This window comes from Filicampus tigris, chromosome 21 (genome assembly GCF_054856515.1).
Source record: "Filicampus tigris isolate MCC_2025a chromosome 21, RoL_Ftig_1.0, whole genome shotgun sequence".
NCBI lineage: Eukaryota > Metazoa > Chordata > Actinopteri > Syngnathiformes > Syngnathidae > Filicampus > Filicampus tigris.
The window spans coordinates 5,288,156-5,310,615 of NC_141237.1; the positions used below are offsets into that span (position 1 = coordinate 5,288,156).

A 22,460-nucleotide genomic window follows, 5' to 3' on the forward strand; every position below is an offset into this window, starting at 1 on the left:
TGACATACATTGGTATTTATTTTTCATATATTGCCACATACAACCATCCTTGCTGCTGTTCGACTAGAATGGTATGTAAAATTTGCCTGTCCAGTGAATCAAGGTCTTTAGTCAGCAGTTTGACCCGAGAATGGACTACTCTAGTATATTTCTATTTCCATAGTTGCCACTTAAAATACATTGTCATGAATCTGATCATTTAATAGTGGTGACTCATGTTTTATTTTGCTTAAAATATTTGAGTCAGTCCCAATGTGCTTTAAAAGTCCAATCCAATTAATTTATAAAGCGCATATAAGAACAACAGAGTTGTCCAAAGTGCTGAACAAAAATAATACATTTCATCGTTCCTGCTTATTTAATTAAAATTCAATTAAATCAATCAGTAAAACAAACAAATTTGACTGCTGTCTTAATACGAGCTGGCACAAGTCACACTACGCCCGGACAGGTGACAGGAAGCGTAGCAAGACTTTAGCCAAGCAACGGAAAATTTGACTTTTTCATTATTTCGTCCGTCTGAAAATAGTTTGCTAATCCAAACGAGTGGAAGGTGGAGTGTGTGTCAAATTGCCGTGAGTGAGGTGATTTGGAGCTTTTTGCTGACTGTGTGGTGCTGATACACTGCGCTGGAAAAGGGGGGGGGGGGGGGTGCGGCGTTCGGGCAGGTTGAGTCACTCCTGGCATAGGGGACACTCACGCAGCGTCGGGTCTGGCAGCAGTCAGCACAAACCGGACCTAATTGAGTCAGCCCCCCCCCCCCCCCCCACCCCATCCCGCCTCCTGCAACGCCACCGTCGACCCCCCCGACTGATATTAATCACGACGACGGATCAATAAGTTCTCAAGTGCTAATAAGCGCTGGCACATTTTGTGATATGTGAGCCCCTCCATCATTTCAACCGGCCGCAGATTTATAGGAAATCCATTGTTAGGTCCAAAGTATGAGGTAATGTAGCACTTAGTAAATGAAGTCAAAGCCAAAAGCCTGCAGGGTGATTTGTATTTCATTTACAAAAGGACACGTCTAATCATTTGGAGCTCCATCTCCCTGAAAAGCAGCCGAGGTGCTCTAATGACGACGCGCTTCTTTTATAGACGCAGACTGGATTCCTCCCGCAAGGACCACCGGGGACTCCACGTGAGCGATTAAAGTCATGTTAGGGGAGGCATTATAGGTCAAGTCATAAAATAATTGGATTTACTGATTGCTCGCCTGGTCATCTCTCCGGCTGACATAATTGTTCATTAGCCGTTACAGGCTGCCCTCTCTCATCTATATCTCGCCACAAGGACTCGCCTGACAACAATGCAATACCTCAGAGTGGACGATAACGATAATTATGCGCGTATGCAAGTATGTGCAGGCTGTGTCGGAAAAGTTCACAAAAATATTCAATTTTCAAACTCTGTGTGGGGGGGTGGGGGGAGCTTAGTTTGTTTTGTTTGTTTGTTCAGACTTGGGATGGACTTCACTTCTGTTGGCATCTTACTCCTTTTGTGTGCAGCATAGCAGCTAAATGCTGCTTCACCATGTTTGCTTCGAACTCTGGGCTGCAGACCTCAGACTTTGTTTACATTCCATCAGCATTTCTTTAATACACTCAGGACCTATCAGATTCGAGGATTCCTCATCAGAAATGATTGCATTCAACACAAGTATTGCGGAATCATTTTCCATTCCGACTTGCTCTTCTTCTTTACTTTTTTTTGTTTTTTTTTGTTTTACGAACTTAAGTCATCAGCTCTTTACAAGTCAAGGTGAGTTGTCTTTTGAGAAATACCGCAGATCAGGTTAAGAGATCCATGGGGGGAAGAAAGTTAAATAAAAAGCCCTTTAAAAACGGTAAAGACAAACACGCTCGCTGTTGAAAATAAAAGCACACACTGAAATCCATTCTGATGACAGTTGGAAGAATGCAGGAGGGGACTTGAGCCCCATCTTTGCCATATCTTTTAAGCATGATTATTTACTTAAAACAACAAACCAAAGCCCCAAGTCTGGCAGGGTTGGACGTCGAGGCCTTTGATTGAGCCCTGGGCTTGAATTCTTAGCTAATAAATTGTTCCACGCCTTTGTCTGCGGCATTAGCGCCAGTGGTCTCCGTTTTTCTTGCCCTAATCTCAAGAATGTGGCAGCCTCTTGAGAAGCTTGCGGGTTTCCTTCACTCCCGTGTGTCGCGTCTCGGCTTTTGTTTTCTTAGGACGGCTGCACGGATTGACAGGCCTCACCGTTAGCCATCTTGCTTTTCACCAATTGCGCCTGAGCACATCAGTGTCAGTCAAGGCTGCAAAGCGTTTAAAAAAAAAAAAAAAATCGACACAACCCTCCCGCCCCACTACATATTGAGCAAACTTTTCATCAAGACCTTTTTGGTGGTGGGGGCGGGGTTACTGCTGCTGGTGATGTTGTTTGTGTGTATGATTTTTTTTTTCCAATGTGAAGGTGACCTGGGAGGGATCCCTGAGCTCACAGCACAGGTATGAGCAGCTTAGCTTTGTTCTGATGACAGCTGGCTGGGTGAGTCACATTGACTAGCCTCCTTTGGTCAGGTTCCAACTATGCAATGACAACTGCTTGACAATAAAATAATCATTAGTAGAGATCGAGACACGGCAAGGAGGTATTCAAAGTCCTGTATTTAGTTTTACAAACAAAAAATACATACAGTGGGGGAAATGGCTAATTGATGTTCTGCTGAATTTGTAGGTTTGCTCACTTGCAAAAAAAACCAACTACAATATATATGGCTATTTATTGATTATGAACCCTTGCGAGCGTTAGTCACCAAGACCTCGAGCAAACAGTAGAAATTTGCGGATATTGATCACACCCCTAAAAATGTGTACCCCAAACCACTTTATGTCATGTCATGTCATTTTCCAAACCGCTTATCCTATACAGGGTCGCGGGGAGTTGCTGGAGCCTATCCCAGCCGTCAACGGGCGAAGGCAGACTACACCCCGGACTGGTCGCCAGCCAGTCGCAGGGCACACATAGACACTGTCACTGAGCGGGAAACGATCCCACGCTGCCCGCACACAACTCGGGCGTGTGTACCACTACACTATCAGCGGACCATCAAACCACTTTATTTAATTTCAAACTCATTTTACAAAGCTACCCTTAAAAACAAATGGCTTACATGTATTGATTGAAACGTTTATATTATTTAGTGACCAGTGTCACAGTTTTAACGTCCTAAACGACAGATATATTCGCTATTTTATTTTGAAAGCGCTTTAAAGTCTCTTTCGGCTCAGCCAATCAGAAGCGATAAAGAAGGACAGGAGGGGCGAATTATAAGTTACCTAGCAACTGCTCCAAACTCTACGCTGATAGGATGGCAACGCGGAAGGTACGGCTTTCACCTCTTCGTTACTTTTATGTAAAATAAATGAAAAAAAGTGTCCCGTTTTAAGAAGAGGTTGAAACAGCGTTGCGTTTTGTGCTTCGCTTTACACACAAAATTTCTCTTAACGTGCGGGACACGTATTGTTTGCTTTGTTTGTTTAGAAAATAGTGACGCCGTTTTGAGTGATAAAATCACCTGTGTAGCCTACCACGAGCAATTTACGGTAGAAACCAAGTATTCTTTTTTTAAGTATTAAATGTTCAGCTTTAAAACCACAATGTTAGGTATACTGAAGGTAAGCCCTTTGCTGTGTACACCAATGTTTTTTGTCATTTCATGAATACAATGCAAGTCCATCCATCCATTATCCAAAACGCTTATCTTCACGAGGGTCGCGGGTGTGCTGGAGCCTATCCCAGCTGTCGTGTGTTAAATTTTAAAGATTAAGTATTTAAACGAGACCAGCATTATCGGACAGACCTATTTAAGACGATGCCAGTGATGTAAGGATCATTTTCCTGTGATAAATATTAACAAAGTTGGGAATATTTATGATATGAACATGAAAATGCACCAATTTCTGGCCAACTGTTTTTAGGTGTGACCTTTTTATTAAAACAGACTTTCCCAACGTCCCTATTTTCAATAGTTTGGTATCGTTGGAAAGCTTGCTGAACACAGAAGATGACAACGTTCAATAAATATGTTCTTTATATTGAATAATTAATTAATTACAAAAGAACATTTGGTACTCAAAACATCATTGAAAAAGTCAAATTAAGAACAATGAACAACACTGCGTAAATTGTAAAAATGCATAGTAAGGACTAAGGAGTGTATCATATAGGAAGCATACGTAGTTGATAAAATTCATGAAATTTGCGTTGGAGACTAACACTTTGAGCCAGCATGCTGGTTGGAGTAACATCACAAGCAACCATGACAGTGGCGAGTCCAAAAGGTGAATCGATCAATTTACATCACGTTTGGGAAAGTTACCAGAAAAATACATTATTTAGATTATCATAAGGATTAGGAAAAAAAATCTTGCGTATCGATATTTTTAACGTTCCTCTGTCACAAATTTCAGAAAATGTCCGGGGTTGGGAGTACGTGTGTCCTTGGTTGATGGGAACAATCAATTCTGAGGGTCTGAGGGTCAGGGGTTAAGTGAAGATACTAAATTGTCCATAGGTGTGAAGGTGTGAGAATGGTTAGTTCAATAGACCAATAAATAATAAGGATCAGCAATCTAGTAAATGGAAGTCTAAATGTGAGGTTGTTTCTCTATATGACAGGATTCCAAAGTAAGCAGCAGGTTGGTGATCACCTCAGTGGCCCTCCAGGATCACATCACCAGGAATCTTCTCGAACCTGATTTCTTGCTTTCGGACCCACTGCTGACATTCAAAAGCAAAGCGCATGTAAAAGAGCGAGGGATCCGAAGCGATGTTCGTCGCAGCGTCGGAGAAGAGCAAGAGTATGTGCTTGATCCCGCTCCACTGCCTCCGACGTTAGGTAGGTAACTAGCTAGCGCTACAGGGTTCATCTTGTCTTCTTTTTATGATAGGTTTGAGGTTTCTTTTGTCCAGACAAATGTTTTTTTTCCAGTAAAGAGAAGAGACAAAACTGTCAGCAAGGTAAGGGATTTCTCTTAACTGGAATAAAAAAAAAACATTTGTCTAAACAAAAGAAATTTAAAATCTATCAGGTACCTAGCTAGCTTTTACACATTTGGAGGTGTCTGGTAATGTCTCAGTTGTGTTTTGATTTTATATTTTGCTAGCTCAGCGGATGGGCTTGGTGGCTTTGCCCCCGAGGAGGCTCAGCGAAGATGAGTGGACTCTAGTGAAAGCCAGGTCGGTCCAGCAACGGGAGTCGGAGCAGCCTTGCGCGATATGTAGAGAGGCCTTCTGCCTTCAGCCTCAGGTAGTCACGCCGACGCAGTCTGCTTGTCTGAATGATTTACAAAAGAGCAGTGTTTTTCTTTGTTTTTTTCAACTGGGGTTTTCCATACTCGCATTGTACCGTAGCATCTGTCAATGAGTATGTATGGCTGTCAATGGTAAGGCCTGGCCTGGTGAGTGACATGGGTGTCAGCGAATGAGTGCAGAGTTGGTAGGCTAATTAGAGAGTTAGATGAGCTCCTGCTAATTATAACAACCACTTACAGCGTGGTTTTACACTATCAGGCATGAATTAGTCTGCCAATTACCTGCTTGTCCTCATTCATTTTTACATATTTTGAAATGACTTTTCTGTCAAAAAACAATAGATTAATTTCACATCCATTATGAATTGCCTGGAAAAAATATTGCTTCAACAAAAAAAAAGAAAAACCGAGATCAATGTTGAATGTGCCCTGTATGTGTCAGACTGTCGCTTGTAGTCTCCGCTCTAATGGCTTGTGGAGCTGCTGGAAATTGTACACAGCAGGGGGGCCCTCTCTCCAGTGATGGAGTATGTTGTGACTGAGCCCAAAACAATGAGAAATCAATATGTCCTCCTTCTACCCCCTTGCCCTGTCAACTGGCTTGTGTGCCAATTCGCATTGCTTAAAAGAGCCTCTCGCAGGTAGTCCAGGTTCCAGCCGGCACACGGAGGCTCCTACTGATTCCCTCTATCCTCTTGGCAAATAACACTTAGCTACACACTTTCACATATGCGCCTGAATACACATGCCTTTAAGCTGGAAACACACACACAAACACTGGGCATGTATATTGCATATAAAAAGGCTACAGACCCCTGTTCAAATTCCAGGTTTTTTTTTTTTTTTAATTCTGTCCACCATTTAAGTGACCTATAACCTGTACAACTCAATTGAAAAAAAAAAAAATGTTTGAACGAAGTAAAGATAGACAACTGAGAATTGACAGATGTTAGTAGGCTTTTCCTGACATTTTTATTATTATTTTTGCTTTCTGGCAGAAGGCTTTGTATGAACACTGACTGATTGTTTTGAACTGTTCATAATTCCCTCCACCTTGAGAACAAAATCTTTCAAAAACGTGTAGATATGTCATTGTCCATTGAAGTTTAGATTGCTGCAGACACAACACACTGCTGAACACTATACCTACATTGAAGTATGGTGTTAGCATGTTTTGAAGCATTTTTTCTTTAGTTGGAACTGGAGCCTTAGCCAAGGTGGCGGGAATTATGAACAGGTCGAAATCCAATGAATGTAACTGTCAGGCTTCTGCTAGAAAGCAAATAAATGTTACAAAAAGCCTCCTAGAACATCAGACATGTATTATTATTTTGCAGGTTATATAGTAGAAATGTTTGTAATGTTTTATGTATCACAAAAACCTGGCATTTGAACAAGGGGGTGTAGACTTTTTAAACCCACTGTTTCTGTATGTGCTGTTAGTATGACATCCACGTTGCGTCTCCTGTCAGGTGTTGCTGTCGTGCTCGCACGTCTTCCACAAAGCCTGTCTGCAGGCCTTTGAGCGTTTCTCCGGCCGGAAGTGCTGCCCCCTGTGTCGCCGGGAGCCGTACGAAACGCGAGTCATCCACGACGCCGCGCGCCTCTTCCGAAACCACTGCGCCGCCAGGTGAATAATTTGACATCCCAAATTGACTTGAAAAACGTAAAAACACAAATATGTTGGAAAATCCATATGAAATTGTTATTTTGCCTGTTTTATATTTATTTGTTTTTAACCATTTTTTTACATGCGGCATTGTTCATTGTTATTATTATACTTTGAGCTACATGCAATGCACTTTAACAACTGCTTGATAAAAGTAGCCAGACGCTTAGTCATACAACTTCCATTTTTGACCAAAATCACATTTTTGCCATCAATGGTACTCTTTTGTGGTGGCATTTCGCATAAAAACAGAAAATCATAATACACTTGTAGGCTAACGTATCATTTTTTTTCTTTTTCTTATATTTTTTGTCTTTTCTCTACTATAGATATGTTTTCTTTTAAATTCATTGCAGTATTTTGCACTTCATATTTTTATTCCTCTCAAAAAGATTTCATCAGATTTTTCTCTTTATTCAAGCGCATAATTCAAAGTTTAATTTTTTCAAGATCGGTTTTATCAAGAATTGGTGGTGATGTCACTTTCTACATTCAGAATTCAAGCGTTCTGGCGAGGCTATGTGGCCCGGAAATGGTACGGCAATATTCGGAGAACCGTCTGCCCCAAAGACAAGCGGCTCCGGCGCAAATTCTTCGAAGCCAAGGTGAGTTTGACTTTGATTGGGACATGGCATCGTCGCAATCAGCCTTCTTATGGGTCACATACTGCACATCCATGCTTGTTCTAGTCTAAACTAAGTCACCCCGTGGAACTTTATTTCAACTTAATGGGTCAAATAAAGACAAATGTTGCTCACAGACTTTGTGTGGAAGGCACTCTCTGACCCCAAGTATACACACACACACACCTTCACCTGCGTTCACCCTCTCGAGCCCCTTTGATGCTTTGTGAACTCCGCCATGTTTGTTCGCTAATACGGAGAGAGTTTTTGTATTTGAGTCAAACAGTCTGAACATTCCAGACTCCACACAAAAGCACAATGCCTCCCGCGCTTGTTTGGGTCTGCTATTCCTTCATCGATTAATGTGTGCGTGCGTGCGTCGAGTGTGTTGTGTGGCTCAAGAGGCGACTGTAGTGTTTGGATACCTGGCCCAGGGAGCCGCGTGTCACATTCTGACCCGTGTTTGTTTGCGTGTTGAATGATGGCGTCGCTTTTCAGGTGCCTCGTAGCAACAAGGGAACATTGCCACCTAGTGAATTTGACCCAGGCCTAAGAGGAGGCTAGTCCTCCACACGCTTCTCCATTTTGAGCTTTCCAAATACTTGCAAAACAAATGAAAATAAAAGGTGAACCACTTGCATATATTCTTTTTCATGAAACACGAAAAGTTGAAGTGACAAAGCCACAGATTTGTTTGCATTATCGCTGTAACCTGTAATCTGATTTATGACTTACTGACTTGTGTATGCGCCACGCTTTTTTTGACAGAATATTTGAGAAATTGCCATAGCCAGAGCTTAAAAAGACCACAAGTCAACGTGTTTAATAAGTTAACTGCAATTGAAGTAGATAAATTAAAAAAAATCTTTCACATTAATTCATGGTTCTTTTGCATTTATTTTAGCGTAAGCCTAACCTGCAAAACCAAAATATGTAGGTGTAAAAAATAAATCTGATATTGTTTATTGTAAGGCAGAGTAATTTATCTCTTGTGTTTGTTAAAAAAAAAGAGGATCTTGAAAAAATATTCGTATATTAAATCGCAATCGCAATATTGACGAAAAAAATCACAATCACATTAGTCTTCCAAATCGTTCAGCTTTAATCTGCAGTCTGAAAGCATCTAACATACAGATGTTACTGTATGTACAGTATTCTCAATGTTTTTTTCCTATCTAGCACTTCAGGTTTGAGCAAAAAAATGTATATGATAAGAATAAATTATGTAATATAGTCATATCTTTAGTAATATTACAACGCATGGTAAAATACGTTATATTGCGCAAGCTTTTATACATCAAAATGATAAATGAAAATATCTCAAAAACTAGATTTGCTCGGAAAATATGTAAAGAGATTTTGTTAAAAGTACGTTTCAAATTTGCTGTGCACAAGCGTTAATCTCGGAAATCCCATTTTTTGTGAAAAAAATCTGAGGCCATATCAGCCAGGCCTACTTTGCAGTCATGGTTCGGTACGGCGGCGCGCAAAATCAGCAAAGTGCTTTGCACTTGGAAGTGGCAGACGAGGCCCGAGTGACAGGTGGACGAGGACCGCCGCTTTTTAATAAACGTCCCCGCCGTCGGCCTCCATCACCGCGCTTGTTAAACCTCGGGCGCGTCAAACACAGACATTTACTGAGCCAATTAAATCGGCCGTGACTAGGCCCGGCCCACCGACTCACCGTTGCCTGTCAGTCACCGATGTGATTCAGCGGTCGTGTGGGTGGTCATGAGATTCTCATATCTTTTGTCACGTTAGGGATGATCTTCAAGAACACGCCACTGACAGGTCTGATCGACTCCCATTTTGAAGGCGGGGTGGGTGATTGGTGGCGGGTGGGCTCTTGTTTGCTTAGCTGACTGTAATGCAAACAGGCGTGTTGGTGCTGGGCCGGGACCTGCGCGAGCCTTTTCCGAGCAATAAAGCATATTTGTAGAATGAAGACAACAAATGAACAAGAAATATAAATCTCGGCTTTCCATTTGGTCCAATTGAGAGTCCTGACCCAGAGTCAACTCAGTGAGGTTCTGTCTCAGGCCCACTGAGAATTTATACTATCATGAGTCCTATAAATGTGTTACATTACTTGTTCCATTTTTTTTTCTCCTAAAATGTGTAAATTAAAATACACAGTGGTACCTTGACTCAACAGTGCTCCATCTAGTGACTGTAATGCCCTGGCAAGTGGGCAAGGAGAGCCACAGTCAGCCATTTATTGAATGGGACAGTCAAAATGAGAACACTTGTCAACACACAAATACAGTACATACAGTAATTACACTGTATGTGATAAAGAAGATAACATTATCATTCAAATGAAAGAAAAAACAGATTTCAAGTATCTAAATTTGTCCACCGTTATCCAGTGTTCTCTGTTGACAAAGTGATCGGCCTGCTCTTCCCCTTCCTGCGTCAGCGGCGGGGCGAGGCAAAGTTCACCGTGGGCCCCGACTCTGTTTGCTCGGCCCGTCGGAAAAGTCGTCCCGCATCGTAAAACAGCCTCCGCCCGGGCGCTTTGCCGTTGTTGAATTAGCGATAAAGGGCCAGCTGCAAAGCAGCTTGGACAGATTCGCAGTCGTAGTCGGAAGACCACGTGTTGCGTAACATGATCGTGTTGAGATGCTGCGGTTAACCACGTTTTTGTTTTGTTGACCATCTCCCACGTTTCTCGACTGATTCAAACCATTCGAAAGTTCAAAATGTTCAGCTCATTCAGGTGCCGATATAATCAACACAATATCAAATGCTCTGAAATGATTGGCTGGAAAGCTAGGAGCTATTTGTCACAATTCCAAAATTGCCGCATTTTCGCCGTGTAATTCGCCAAATAAGCGATACTTTACATATTCACATCCTCCCTCCACATTTCTCGATCTCTTCAAACCATTTCAACTTCAAAGTGTTGAGCTCATCCAGAACACAACTTTTCTAACATATTAATAAATTCCCATGCATTTCAGTCCTACATTAACTCTTCAGCAGTCACACGCCATTTTTTTCTTTTTTTTTTTTAAACAGAAATGACACTTTCTACTATCCGACTGTTCTTTTAATAGTGGATCCTAATAAGTAGATGGAGGATTTCAGGTTTGCTGTGTTGTCATGGTGACAGTTTTGTTGCAATCCCCACACCGCAAGTTGAATGATTAACAATTTGTGTGTATTCTAATAGACAACATGCCCGTTTGAGTGTGTTTCCATGTCTCCCAGCACTGGCTCCTCCTCTGTAGTGCTTTCCATTAATTGTCCTCGTTAGCGGGCTTCTATTGATCCATCACAATACACAAATCCACATCATTAGCCTTCACTTGAACACACAGCACTGCATTGTGTTTGAGTGTATGCCCCCCCCGTGCCAATAAAATGCTTTTTTTTTTTTTTTTTTTCACCAGCTGCAGGAGCTGAGCGACGGCTTCGTGCGACGCTGTCACACTGACGCCGAAGCTTTTCTCAGCGATATCGACCGCTCGCTGTCATCGAGCCGCCGAGTGTTCCAGCAGCTGGGGAGAAAAAAGCACGTCGCAGAGCCCCGGGAGGACGACTGGGAGCGCATACAGACTCAGGTTGGGGGGGAAAAAATAAATAAAAATCAGCCTTTTTTTTGGCCTTTACTGTGACGTGTTCATGCTTGCTCGGGCATGACAGGGACGACCACAGAGGTGATCATTAATTTATCCAAATAATCAATACGTTTTTACACAAACCACATGCCAGTTTTAAGACGCATGATGGGCTTTTTTTTGCTTTCCACTTGAGAAAAATATCAGCGGGCAGAACTAAACATGCACTATTGTTTGACTTTGGGTGAGAGAATTAAGGCCCAGCCACTAATTGTTGTTTATTACTAGGGATGGGCGAGTATTGATACAAGCCTTATTTTAAGGTATCTGGTACTCATAAAGGATGCTGATACCAGCCACAGATGCTTGAGGCCAAAAGAATAAAAATGATCCGCCAGTAAGAGAGTTCATCCATATTTTGATGGTTGCGCAGGTGACCCAGCGCGGGGCCGGCGACTGCCCCATCTGCCTAACGGCGCTGTGCGACCCGGGAGCGGCGTCGGGGTCCCCTGGCGTCAAGCTCCCTCAACGAGGGAGACGCTCGGTGCTCCTGTCCTGCTCCCACGTCTTCCACCAGATCTGTCTGGACGCCTTCGAGGCCTTCGTTGCGGACCGTAGCCCTGCGTGCCCCCTCTGCAGGTCCACTTACCACAAGAAGCTCATCTGAAGCAGGTAGAGACACCTTTGCAGTTCGGAAAATAAGGATGGAACGGATGTCATGTTATTAGTCTTGCTGAACTAGAAGTTGGAAAACACTCAAAATCAGAAACCTTGCTGGTCATGATTGATGTGACAAAGTGGTATTGGCATCGTGTCGTCTGGAGCGATATTGTGTCTGTCTTTTTGTTACTTTACTTCTTGTCTCATATCAAACAATGCCTGAGAATAGAAATGACAATCACGAGGGTATCGTTCAACTTTTATTTGCAAACAATCAAACATAAAAAAAAACAAAAACAAAACAAACATACATATAGCCCACTGAGAAATTGATTTCAAAAAAATACATTCACAAAACGTGGAGGAAAAAAAATGCACACGCATAGACTGAGTTGCATCACTTTAAAAGTAAATGCCCACACACCCACACAGCACGGAGATGAATAGAAAACCCAAGTAGGACTGTGATGTTTTATTAGAGGTGCCATGGCCCGCTCGTCCGAACAAGAGCTGCACCGACTTCCCTGACAGGTGTCACATAGTCCACTTTGCAGAAACATTTTTTGGAGCTGTGCCGTTTTCTTTTTCCGCGCAGTTTTTAAACGGCACAACCCTACTTGACGATCAAAAGTATTTCTCTAAACACCCCTAAAACCAGGTCTTTGGTCCTGCTCTGCTTTTCACATCCAATTAGAGCTGCATAATTCAACAAAGTAGTCCCTGCCTCAATCAAACAAAATGCATATATATATATACACACACACAAATTACAAAAAAAAAAAAACGTCCTTTCTTGACATCATGAGTCGCCATGACAACACATCCGCAGCATATGACGCCCGCAATCGGTCACCGGCTTTTACGGGCCTCCCGGCTGGCGACCGTTTCTATGACAACATTGACGGCGAAAAGAAAAGAGCGCGCGTCGTCGTAAGTCGCTGGCTTCTGACTAACCTGGCTAGGATCACAGTGGAACTGGCTAGAGAGCGACTAAAACAACCCCAAAAAAAAAAAAGACGCGACACAACCTTTAACGTTAAGCCCGCGACAGGCTGCTCGTTTAAGGCATTTACGGTGCTTCTGCGGACCGAGGGTGACCCATTAACGTGCCGCCGTGTCGGCCGGAGTCCAAGCTGCACGTTGTTGTTGTGTGTTTGTGCATTTGATTGCTTGTTTGCTTGCTTGCTTGGGGGCAATATGTACAGATTGCTCGGTGCGCGCTCGCCTCGTTGACTTCCAAATAATGCAAAAGGCTAGAAAACATATCTACAAGTGAATAGACTTTCAAAGGAAAAAATTATTATCTACAGTGCCCTTTTTGGGGGTGCGGGGTGGGCTTAGGAAGCAAAATATTCTCAACTGGCTTGAACTGAAATGTAGAGCACCTAATGACATCATCAGGCTCAAAAACAGCAAGATGTTAAAATCCAACATACCTTTTTCTACTACCTTGACATTTTTCCATTATGTATTTTGTGTATCTGCTGTGGTTCCGAGGCAATACATGAGGCTACCTGCAGAAATGTATCGCTAGAAATGTATCTCTTTACTGTGACCAATGGCGAAAGGAGACCCTCGTTCCTCTTTTGTTTTCATTTGTGATGCGACTAGGGTGGCAAAGAGGTGGAACATTTCCGTACGAAGGCTTTCTGGTATATTTCCAGAGGAAGGAATTTAAAAAGGGGGAATAATCCAAATTGAAAAGCTTTCATGGCAATTGACGGGAATTAATGGAACAGTATTGTAATGAGTCAAAACATTTTGTTTGGTTAAATGGATGGCTCTCGTTTCCCACATTCAAAGGCATTACAGTACCTTAATTGCTCCTTTTTCACTTCACTGGAGTGGAGCAGTATTTTTGACTCAAGATTGTGCTAAAATGATTTTAGAATCCCTATTGAAACTCAGCCTTAGTTCTGATTGGTGCGTTTTTTTTAATCTGGAAACTGATCATCCCAAATTGATGTGTAGTGCTTGTAGTGCTGTGTAACAGTGGAATAGTTGTAATCACATTCTTTAGTTTACACACATTCTCAAAGAAACAAACAAGGAACCCACTGAACAGTCCAATATCAATTGGCAAGACCAGAAACTGAATAGTAAAGCTTGACATGCTGATTTATGTGGTGAATTTTAGTTATCAAAGCCTCGTTCCCACCAAGGGTTCAGTTTGGCATGTCTGACATTTTGCTGTTAAGGGTTCCAAAATATCGGAGCCACCTAATTTTTTTTGGTATCACTTCATTAGGCTAGAGTCGCTGCGGAGCATTGTTAGCCTGGTTAGGATTGACTTGATCCAAACTGTACCACTTACTGGGAAACGTGGCCAGAGAGGACTTGAGGATGTGAAGGGTGGAGGAGGGGGGTGGGGGGGGGAGGCGCTCCATCTCACTCCTCAGTCTCTTCTTGGCTGCGTCCCAACTCCCATCCGAGACGCAAGGGGACGGAATGTCACGAAGCGAAATGGCCCTCAGCTTCCATTTGCGGCGTCTGCCAGATGCCGCTCGGGTTCATTAAGTTGCCCGCCAATCCCTTTCACCTTTCAGCAGTCGGGCCGCCACTGTGGAAATCTTCCCGTCAATCCTTTCACAGAGTTTTCTGATGCCCGTTGGCCGAGAGCTTCCCAGATTCCGGGTCGGTGGGGCTGTGTGACAGCTGCAATTTATCCAGACCTGGGCAGGGCGAGATAAGAGACATTTCATTAAGAAAAGCATTTGCCTGCGCCTCTGACTGACATCTTCTAACCCCCCGTCCCTGCCAGAGCATCAAGCAGCCACAAAGCCTTGAGCCCTTGACCTCTTTTGACTTTTGACAGCAATAAAACGGCCCCCCGAATGGCATTCTTTCACCCTCAAATTTGTTTGGACTTTTCCAAACGTGAAAACAAAATGTTACCTAGCCCTTCCTATGTCAATGCTTGAGTGAGTGGTCAGTGGCTTCCAAATGAGTTTTGTTTGGCGGACGCATCACAAAGCAGTCAAATGCCATTTGCTGGCGGCAAGTTTTTACCTAAGGCCTTGAGGAGTTCCTCCCGCACCGCCGAGGTGAACTTCCTCACCAGGCACAGCGTGGTCACCACCGCGAACAGCATGTTGTACGACAGGACGATGTAGAAGTTCCCCAGCCAGTTGAATCTCCCGAAATCTCCCAGCAAGTCGAACCTGGTGATGCCTGGTCAATTGACAAACGAGCCGACAAAAAAAAGCAGAGTCAGTGCACGTCATCGGGTTGCCTGGAAGAGTGGGAATCCTGGGACATAATTAACGGCCTCTGCGGTGGTTTGGAAATGGGCGAGTTGGGGGAGTGACTAAGCACTGCAGTTATGCCGGAAGACTCATCACTCCACAAAGAGCTCCGTCGGACTAATGAAGGTGTGGTTCCTCCTGTTCAAACTTGGCATTCTAAAGCATCTTGGGTGATCCCGTGAAAAGTGGACACCTTGAATGGGAACGTTGGACGTTACACTGTACACTCAACTTAACTGGACCTCCTTTGGAATGCACGTGTCCAACTGTTCATGTTTCGGAACTTTCAGCACCACTTGCTGTTCTCTCAAACGTTCTCTCGTTTAAGTCTCAAGTTTAAATACCAATTCTGATTGAACCAACAAATGTCTTGGATCAAACACTTGATTGTTGCTGCCGTAAAGCTTATAGCGCATTTTAGCTTCATCCTGGAATTTCACCCGAAAGCCCCCCTAACTTTTTGTAAGTAAACTCTATCACTTCAGTGTGACCACGGACACACCGCTGGCCTTAGGGAGGCGTCAAGGACACACTTGCAGAAATATCTTTGAGCATAAATAGTCCAATAATGTTTCCTCTATATGCAGAAATCAGACCGAGGGAGTCCTGTGACATCTTCATAGCCTCTCTGGTCAAATGGATTGGCCGATCGATTCGGTGTCTGCAAAGATCTATTTACAGCCACAGTAAGCACTTGTGGGAGGCATCAAGGACCTTTCACAAAATTGCCTGCGAGGAGACAGCGGGCAGGGATGATGGGGGGACCCCAGTCGATAGAGCTTACCGCCGTGGTCTGCGGGTGACTTTCTGATTCTTTTATCGTTACCGCCAATTGATTTGAGCTTGCTTTTTATTAATCTGTGAAAACCTAATTGAGGGATAAAAGACTTTTGGAATGGGAGGCATTGATCCGCCACGGAGATCTTGCGAGGTTTGAAAGCCGCGGCGTCATGACAAGCGGAATTGCCAAGAGCAAACTTACACACGGGCCATCGGGAGAGTGTAGACCTCCGCCAAGGCTGACGGCGAAGACAGACATTGGCTCCTGTCTGTCAACGTCATCTGTGTGAAAGGTAGTGACCAGGAATGAAAGAGGAATTTCCTGGCTTTCGAGGTTGCAGGCCTTTGTGAATGAGGATAGTTTAGACGACGTAATTGTTTGCATGTTGTGTGAATCATTTTTGCTTCACATACAGCACTTTTGTATGCAGCGGTGGTTGTTTTAAAGTTCTCGATAAACACAGTTGAGTTGAGTATGACAAACCGTTGCCGCAAAGGTGTCGGTACATAATTGAAGCAGACAGAACCAGGCATGTGAATGACTTTAGCCCCCCCACACACACACACACACACATTAAAAAAAACAAAAAAAAATACACTTCAATTCAATCTCAGGCAAGTGACTTCTTTTCATTCATCTATTCAGCGTCACAAAGCAGAACCTGTTGATATTTTGTAAATCTTCCGAGTGAGTCACTGTTTGCGCTCACACACATGCGTACACACACACGCTATTTGAACAGCTGTGCTTTGCACTTCACATGTTTATTAGTGCCATTGTCATGTGACAGTCCTGCTTTTTTTTAAGCTTCCATTCCAACACTCCTTTCATTTTCTAACATCGTTATGGGAAGCGTTGGGCTAATTTCACTCTCGCTTGAAGTCGGGGGGACCCGCCTTGGTGAACGTGGTTACGGTCGACACCAGTACTCACCTAATGTTCTGGACATCACTGGTAAGGCTGAACTCAGCACCAGGATGGACACGCAGCATCCAATGATCTACAAATTAAGAGAGAAACATCAAATGAGTGCACTCCATTTTGTCATAATTGCGTCAAGATTAATTGGCAACTACTTCCACATATTAGACGCTCACTTTGACTAATCAATATTTGTATGCCCATCAGTAGCTCAGGGAAAACTAAGAGAAATGGCGAGGGGAGGGGCGGGGGGATAAGAAGGAAGAAAAGTGGCACTAATTGACGTGGCCACACACATGCGCGCAGCACTTGATGTTAAATGGGCTCCACATATTGTACAGTTGGTGCCTGTGAAGTTGCTCATTACCAGGTTCTCTGTGTATTATTGTCCTTTCACCGCAGCCTCGCGGCTAGTTAACAAGCCTCACCACTCCCAAACTCATTACCAAGTGAATAGGTGCCACTATGGGCCAAAAAGAACTCACATCCTCCTACCCCCTTTCTTCTGACCCCCCCAAAAAAAAAAACTCCGGCCCTCTGATGTCCAAGAAAAGAGTTTGCACTTTGCCAGTGTTTGCGCACCCCACAAACAAATATTGAAGCGATCAACGAAAGCTATTGAGAGGCCTGGGGGAAAACATTAGTGAGCAGTAGGAGGTTGAGGAAATAGATGAAACGCAGGGGGGTGGGGGGGGGCACCTTCGGAACATTCTCAGCACCCTTGGCCCCACTTCACCCTGACCCCCCCAACCCTCGTCCTTGCACCCCATCTTTACCGTTGTCATGGTGGTATCATCCTTCCTGGGCGTGAGACCCTCAAAGAGGCGCAGGCTATAGAAGCCAACCACGGAGGAAGCCATCAAATAGCTGGGCAGCAAACCAGTCAAGGAGCAAAAAAAAAAAAAAAAATGATAATAAAGCTATGAGCAACGAGAAACCGCCCCTTGGAGGAGGAAGAAAACGGATCACAATGAACCAAAAATGTCCATCTAAAACCAAAATGGCAGAAGTCTAACCACAATGGTTTTTCAGACTTTTCTACCAAATTGTATGTTGCCAAGAGAAACTGTCTTCAGGGGCTGATTTTTTTTTTTCCAAATACAGAAAAAAAAAAAAAAATCATCTCTGCCGGCAAAGCAGCGTAATTGACCTTTGTCGCCGTTCCGAGTCGTCACTTTTTCAGCTTTTAATAAAAGGTGACGAAACAGAACACAACATGTTTTCCGGAAGGCTCAACTATGTCCTGGGTAAACAAAGCTGGCTTGACAGTGTTGCTCTTGGCCGTGGAGCATGCTAACCCCCCCCCGAAAAAAAGCAAGGGTTGTGGGGGTGCGGGGGTCACTGAAAGGATACAACATGAGGATGATCTCCAACACGGCCTGCACCACGCCAAAGGTGGACAGGGAGGTGTTCCCGATGCCTCCTCGGTCCTGGAAGGAGGAAGAACTGGATTAGTCAATGTCGTCACTCATCACAAATCAGAAACATTACCTGTTGTTTATTCGCAAGTTTGGCAAATCATGCAAAAAAAAGTCTTTTTGAGTCGCCAGATATTTTTCAGTGCCAGTTTTTTAGTTAGCATGATACTTGAGATTTTTACATCGGTTGGCAGTTTTTCTTTGTTGTCTATTAGTCAAGAGCTACTTCAGCGCCGTTTTTTTTTTCATTGCCAATTTGTTAGCTTGTGCGATAACGTAAGAACTAAAGACCCCCCCCCAGTCAACTATCACTTTTGTGTTGCATTTTATTTGTTTATTAGTAGGCAAACATTTAGGATTTTTTCTACCTCCGTCAACCTGTCATTTATCCGTTATCAGGATGAAGCTGATTTTTACCCCAGTCATGGAAGTCAGGTTTTTGTCCTGTTGTTTTATTATTTAGCTGAATCACCCTAAAACGTTTGACCTCAATTAGAATTTGCTTGCACGTAAATAAAAATCTGATATGACAAACTGAAAACATCCATGTAAAGAGAGAGTGGGCGAGAGGCACCAAATGGGAATCGGGCACTTAGAACCCCAGTGTAAATCCAGCGAGACAGAAAGATTGTACAAAGTAAGTTGCGGCGCAAAGAATTTCCCCACTTGAGTGGCGAGCCAATCAAAATCATGAATGGAACAAGATGAAAGAGGCTCCTTTTCAAATCACGGCCCACCGTACAATATGTGAACAGGTGTTCAAACAAAAAATAAATAAATCTTTTCGTTGAAGTGAGCGTTCAGTCTGTGAGCCTGCCAAAAACATAAAAACAACACAACAAATACTTGCGCAAACTCACTCACATCCAGCCTTGAACACAACCACTGCCATACCGCCCTCAAGGCTTTTGAAAGTGAAGCAGGGAAGAAAAAAAAAAAAAAAAGACATCCATCGACATGCTCCGCACATAGCCTGCATTGCTCCAGTCACTTGCTAAATATTTGCTTTTCCAACACTTGGCACCGCCATTTGCTCTTTGGGAGGAACACTGAATTGTACGGACTACTCACAAGGAATCCACAAGGAAGACGTGACCGTCAATGGCTCACTTTTCTTTTTCTTTTTACTGTTTTTGTTGGCATGGTAAAATCTCAATTTGCAGGACCACGCTGATTTTTACCGCAGTCATTCAAGTACCGTTTTCATCCAGTTGTTTGAAGGGGAAGTCAACCCAAACATATTTTTTTCAAGAATATGTTCTATGCAAGCCCACTAGTTGAAACAAGGCATTCTGATAAATATTGCATTTGTGGAGTAAGAGTTAATCCACCCGTTTTTAGCCATCTCAGGGGGCGGCCATTTTGTCACTTCTGTCGACTGAAAATGACATCACAACTACTCTGGGCTCAGGTAACGACCAATCACGGCTGGCCTGTTTTCTGAAGCTGAGCCATGATTGGTCGTTACCTGAGCCCTGAGTAGTTGTGATGTCATTTTCAGTCGACAGAAATGACAAAATGGCCGCCCCCTGAGATGGCTCAAAACGGGTGGATTTTGCTGATTAACTTAATCAGAATGCCGTGTTTCAACTAGTGGGCCTGCTGGGAACTTATTCTTAAAAAAATATGTTTTGGTTGATTTCCCTTTTAAGTCTCAATTTTCAGCATTTTGATCTTTTGAACTTTTCTTAGCAAAAGACATTCACATGTTTTATGGCAGATTTGGAATAATTTAGTTTTATTTGAAAATGTGTCGATATCACAGGTTTGTTAGTCCAAATCCCGATTGTTTACCCCGCATGACACTGCACCGTGCAGTTGTCTTCAAGAATTGTAAGGTGTGTCCGTTGCAACTTATCAGCACACCTTTCATCATAATGCAGTCCAGCATCGGGGTTACGCGCTCCATAATCTACATGATGTAGAATTATGACCTTTTTGACGGCATCAATAAAACCTGCCAGATGACAGCTTTCATAAAAGTCGAGCTAATGGTGGGGCACATTCATTCCCAAGTTAGGCTTCAGAGGAGTAAGGTCCAAGTTTTAGATTATTCTTTCTAATTATGTTTTATATCTTTCTTAGCCACCTTGAGTGTCATTATCTTGATTTGTTTGGTGAAGGAGCCAGAACGGCGAGGAGGGGTGCGTGTGGCGGGGGGGTCTGGCAGGTTGTTTCATGCCTTTTTATGCAACTGTCTTCCCTCGTGAGCTCACTGCAGAGCTGTGGTGCAGTGCTGTTACACGGGGAATTAGCAGACGGCATGTGATGTCATTTATTAATGGAGGGAGGGAGACAGGAGGGTGGGAAGGTTGTGCGTCCGTGCGTGCGTGTGTGTATGCGTGCGCTCGCATATGCGTAGGCCGAGGACGGCAAACTTTCTCAGTGCGCTTCCTTTCAACTCGTCTTTTCACTGCAGTAGCAGGAAGGCTGACGACGAGGTGAAGTGGCGTTGTGGGGGGGTGGGGGGGGGGGGGGTCAACGGGAGGGTGCGGGGAGTTTGGGGTTAAGGGTGGTCCGTACAGCCTGCAGCACTTCAGTCATCACATTTGTCGCTCGTCACATTAACAGCTTGTTTGCAGACAATGACTACGTTTGCGGCGGGAGATGTGAAATCATGCATCGGTTCTTTCATTTGATCGGTCATGCAAAGACGTCCGTTTATTAGCTTACGCAAAAACACGACATTTTTACCTTTACCAAGGAATTTTTGTTGTCGCCTGTTTTGTTTGTTAGCCAGATCACGCGATGTCCGATTTTTTTTTTTTTACTTCAGCCAAGGATGTCGCCTGTTGTGATTTTTACATCTGTTGAGGAAATTGTTTTGGTTTTCATGAACTGTTGTTTGTTAAGTTAACTGGATCGTGCAAAACTCAATCCTTTTACCTTGATCCAGGAATTTATTATTTCCTCGATGGTCACGCCGTGATAATGTGCAGATGTCTGTTGACTTTATACCCCATTTTAAAAAAAAAATGTACAAATTAGTTTGTTTCTTAACCTTTCTTCACATCGCAAGTTAATTTCATCCATCTCTTATTTCCAGTGATAGATGTTATCTATCCACTTACGTACAGGATGTGTAATTTACAGGAATGGGAGCGATTCCAAAGACACTGTTTGCTCGGCAGCATCATTCACAGAAGCAATCGCAGCGAAGATTTGTGTTATCTGAGCCGGGAGCTTCTTAAATTTATGATGACAACAGTCTCACCGTGAGACCATTTGTGACTAACTGCCACTTACTTTCGTCCTTGTCATCAATTTCCCATAGTTGGCTATTAAATAATGACATCTAAACGAGGAATAACGGTGGAAATTTTGCATTGCAGTTCAAACTATAGCAATAGATGTGATTTGGAGTGTTTTTGCAAATCAGAGTGGGCAAATATTAAAATTAAGACAAATTTTGATTGAGTTGTCCAGATTATAGGTTACATGAACTCATTCACTGCCAGACATTTTCAGACACTCTTTTACCCTAACTTTTGAAATTTTTTTTAAAAAATATATAAATATGTTCCTGGGATTGAATGGCCGGACTGGGAAAAGACAAATAAAATATGTCAATGAGTTAAAGATGGGAAAACATTTAAAAATGATTTATCTCCGCGTCATTTTGCATTTGAACAGCGGCGTCTAGACTTTTTATATGCGCCATTCAAAAGCAAGCTTGTTGAGGCTGAATCAACAGCGCCTCTGCTGGTTGCGGCCAAGTAGTGCACTCGAGTAATCAGAGCTCAGTGTCCCATTGTGAAGCTCGCGGTTGCAATGTTGCTATGACGTTAACGCTAACAACGAGGGGGGGCGGGGGGGGGCAGTGGCGCTGAGGGTCAGCAATGTTGCACTGATGTGTGCGCTTAGAGGGGAGGAGTTAAGCCCGCATCTAATAGTCCACTTAAGGAAATACAGTGTCAAGTGTTGGACTAGCAGAGTAGTCGGCCTGCAGTAAGAATTTTATTAGCCGCTCTTAGTGCTTGTTCATCAGGCTGTAAAACAAGGTGTCCTTTGACAGACTTCCCTCCCTCCGCTTCCTCCTTCGCCTTCGCCTCTCTCCTCATCGCCATCCACCTGCTTGCCCTCCTCCTCCTCCTCCTCTTCATCATCATCACCACCGTCATCCCGTTTCGCCGCCATGCTGTGCCGCCTGCTCAGCATGCTTAGTCAGGAAGGGGAAGGCAAACATTGACAGGGCAATTCCATTGTGTCCCTTTGCCCCCCACTCAACAATCAGACTCATTTGACTTTCCCACAGTCTGGATCTCTTTGACAACACCCTCTCTCGGCGTCT

General features: G+C 43.5%; 2 protein-coding genes across 6 annotated transcripts in view; one reads left to right on the forward strand and one right to left on the reverse strand.

Annotated features, from left to right (window-relative positions):
• Positions 1 to 3,331: 3,331 nt before the first annotated feature.
• Positions 3,332 to 22,460, forward strand: part of rnf32 (ring finger protein 32) — an 89,151-nt gene continuing 70,022 nt past the window's right edge. For 3 of the 5 annotated variants that reach the window (XM_086020119.1, XM_086020120.1, XM_086020122.1), the window contains exons 1-7: positions 3,410 to 3,651; positions 4,655 to 4,874; positions 5,143 to 5,285; positions 6,762 to 6,919; positions 7,455 to 7,563; positions 10,977 to 11,147; positions 11,578 to 11,816. In XM_086020119.1, the coding sequence (XP_085876245.1) occupies positions 3,613 to 3,651; positions 4,655 to 4,874; positions 5,143 to 5,285; positions 6,762 to 6,919; positions 7,455 to 7,563; positions 10,977 to 11,147; positions 11,578 to 11,811 (1,074 nt within the window). In that variant the 5' untranslated portion in view covers positions 3,410 to 3,612 and the 3' untranslated portion in view covers positions 11,812 to 11,816. Of the gene's footprint in view, positions 3,360 to 3,409; positions 3,652 to 4,654; positions 4,875 to 5,142; positions 5,286 to 6,761; positions 6,920 to 7,454; positions 7,564 to 10,976; positions 11,148 to 11,577; positions 12,049 to 22,460 lie in introns of those variants that run through there. The other 2 variants (XM_086020124.1, XM_086020121.1) reach the window with 2 other exon arrangements.
• The window catches only part of lmbr1 (limb development membrane protein 1), a 31,164-nt gene continuing 20,755 nt past the window's right edge, over positions 12,052 to 22,460 (reverse strand). The window contains exons 13-17 of the mRNA XM_086020117.1: positions 18,105 to 18,181; positions 17,528 to 17,618; positions 16,764 to 16,830; positions 14,814 to 14,975; positions 12,052 to 14,476 (exon numbers count right to left, since the gene is read on the reverse strand). Coding sequence (XP_085876243.1) covers positions 14,391 to 14,476; positions 14,814 to 14,975; positions 16,764 to 16,830; positions 17,528 to 17,618; positions 18,105 to 18,181 — 483 coding nt within the window. The 3' untranslated portion in view covers positions 12,052 to 14,390. The remainder of the gene's footprint in view (positions 14,477 to 14,813; positions 14,976 to 16,763; positions 16,831 to 17,527; positions 17,619 to 18,104; positions 18,182 to 22,460) is intronic.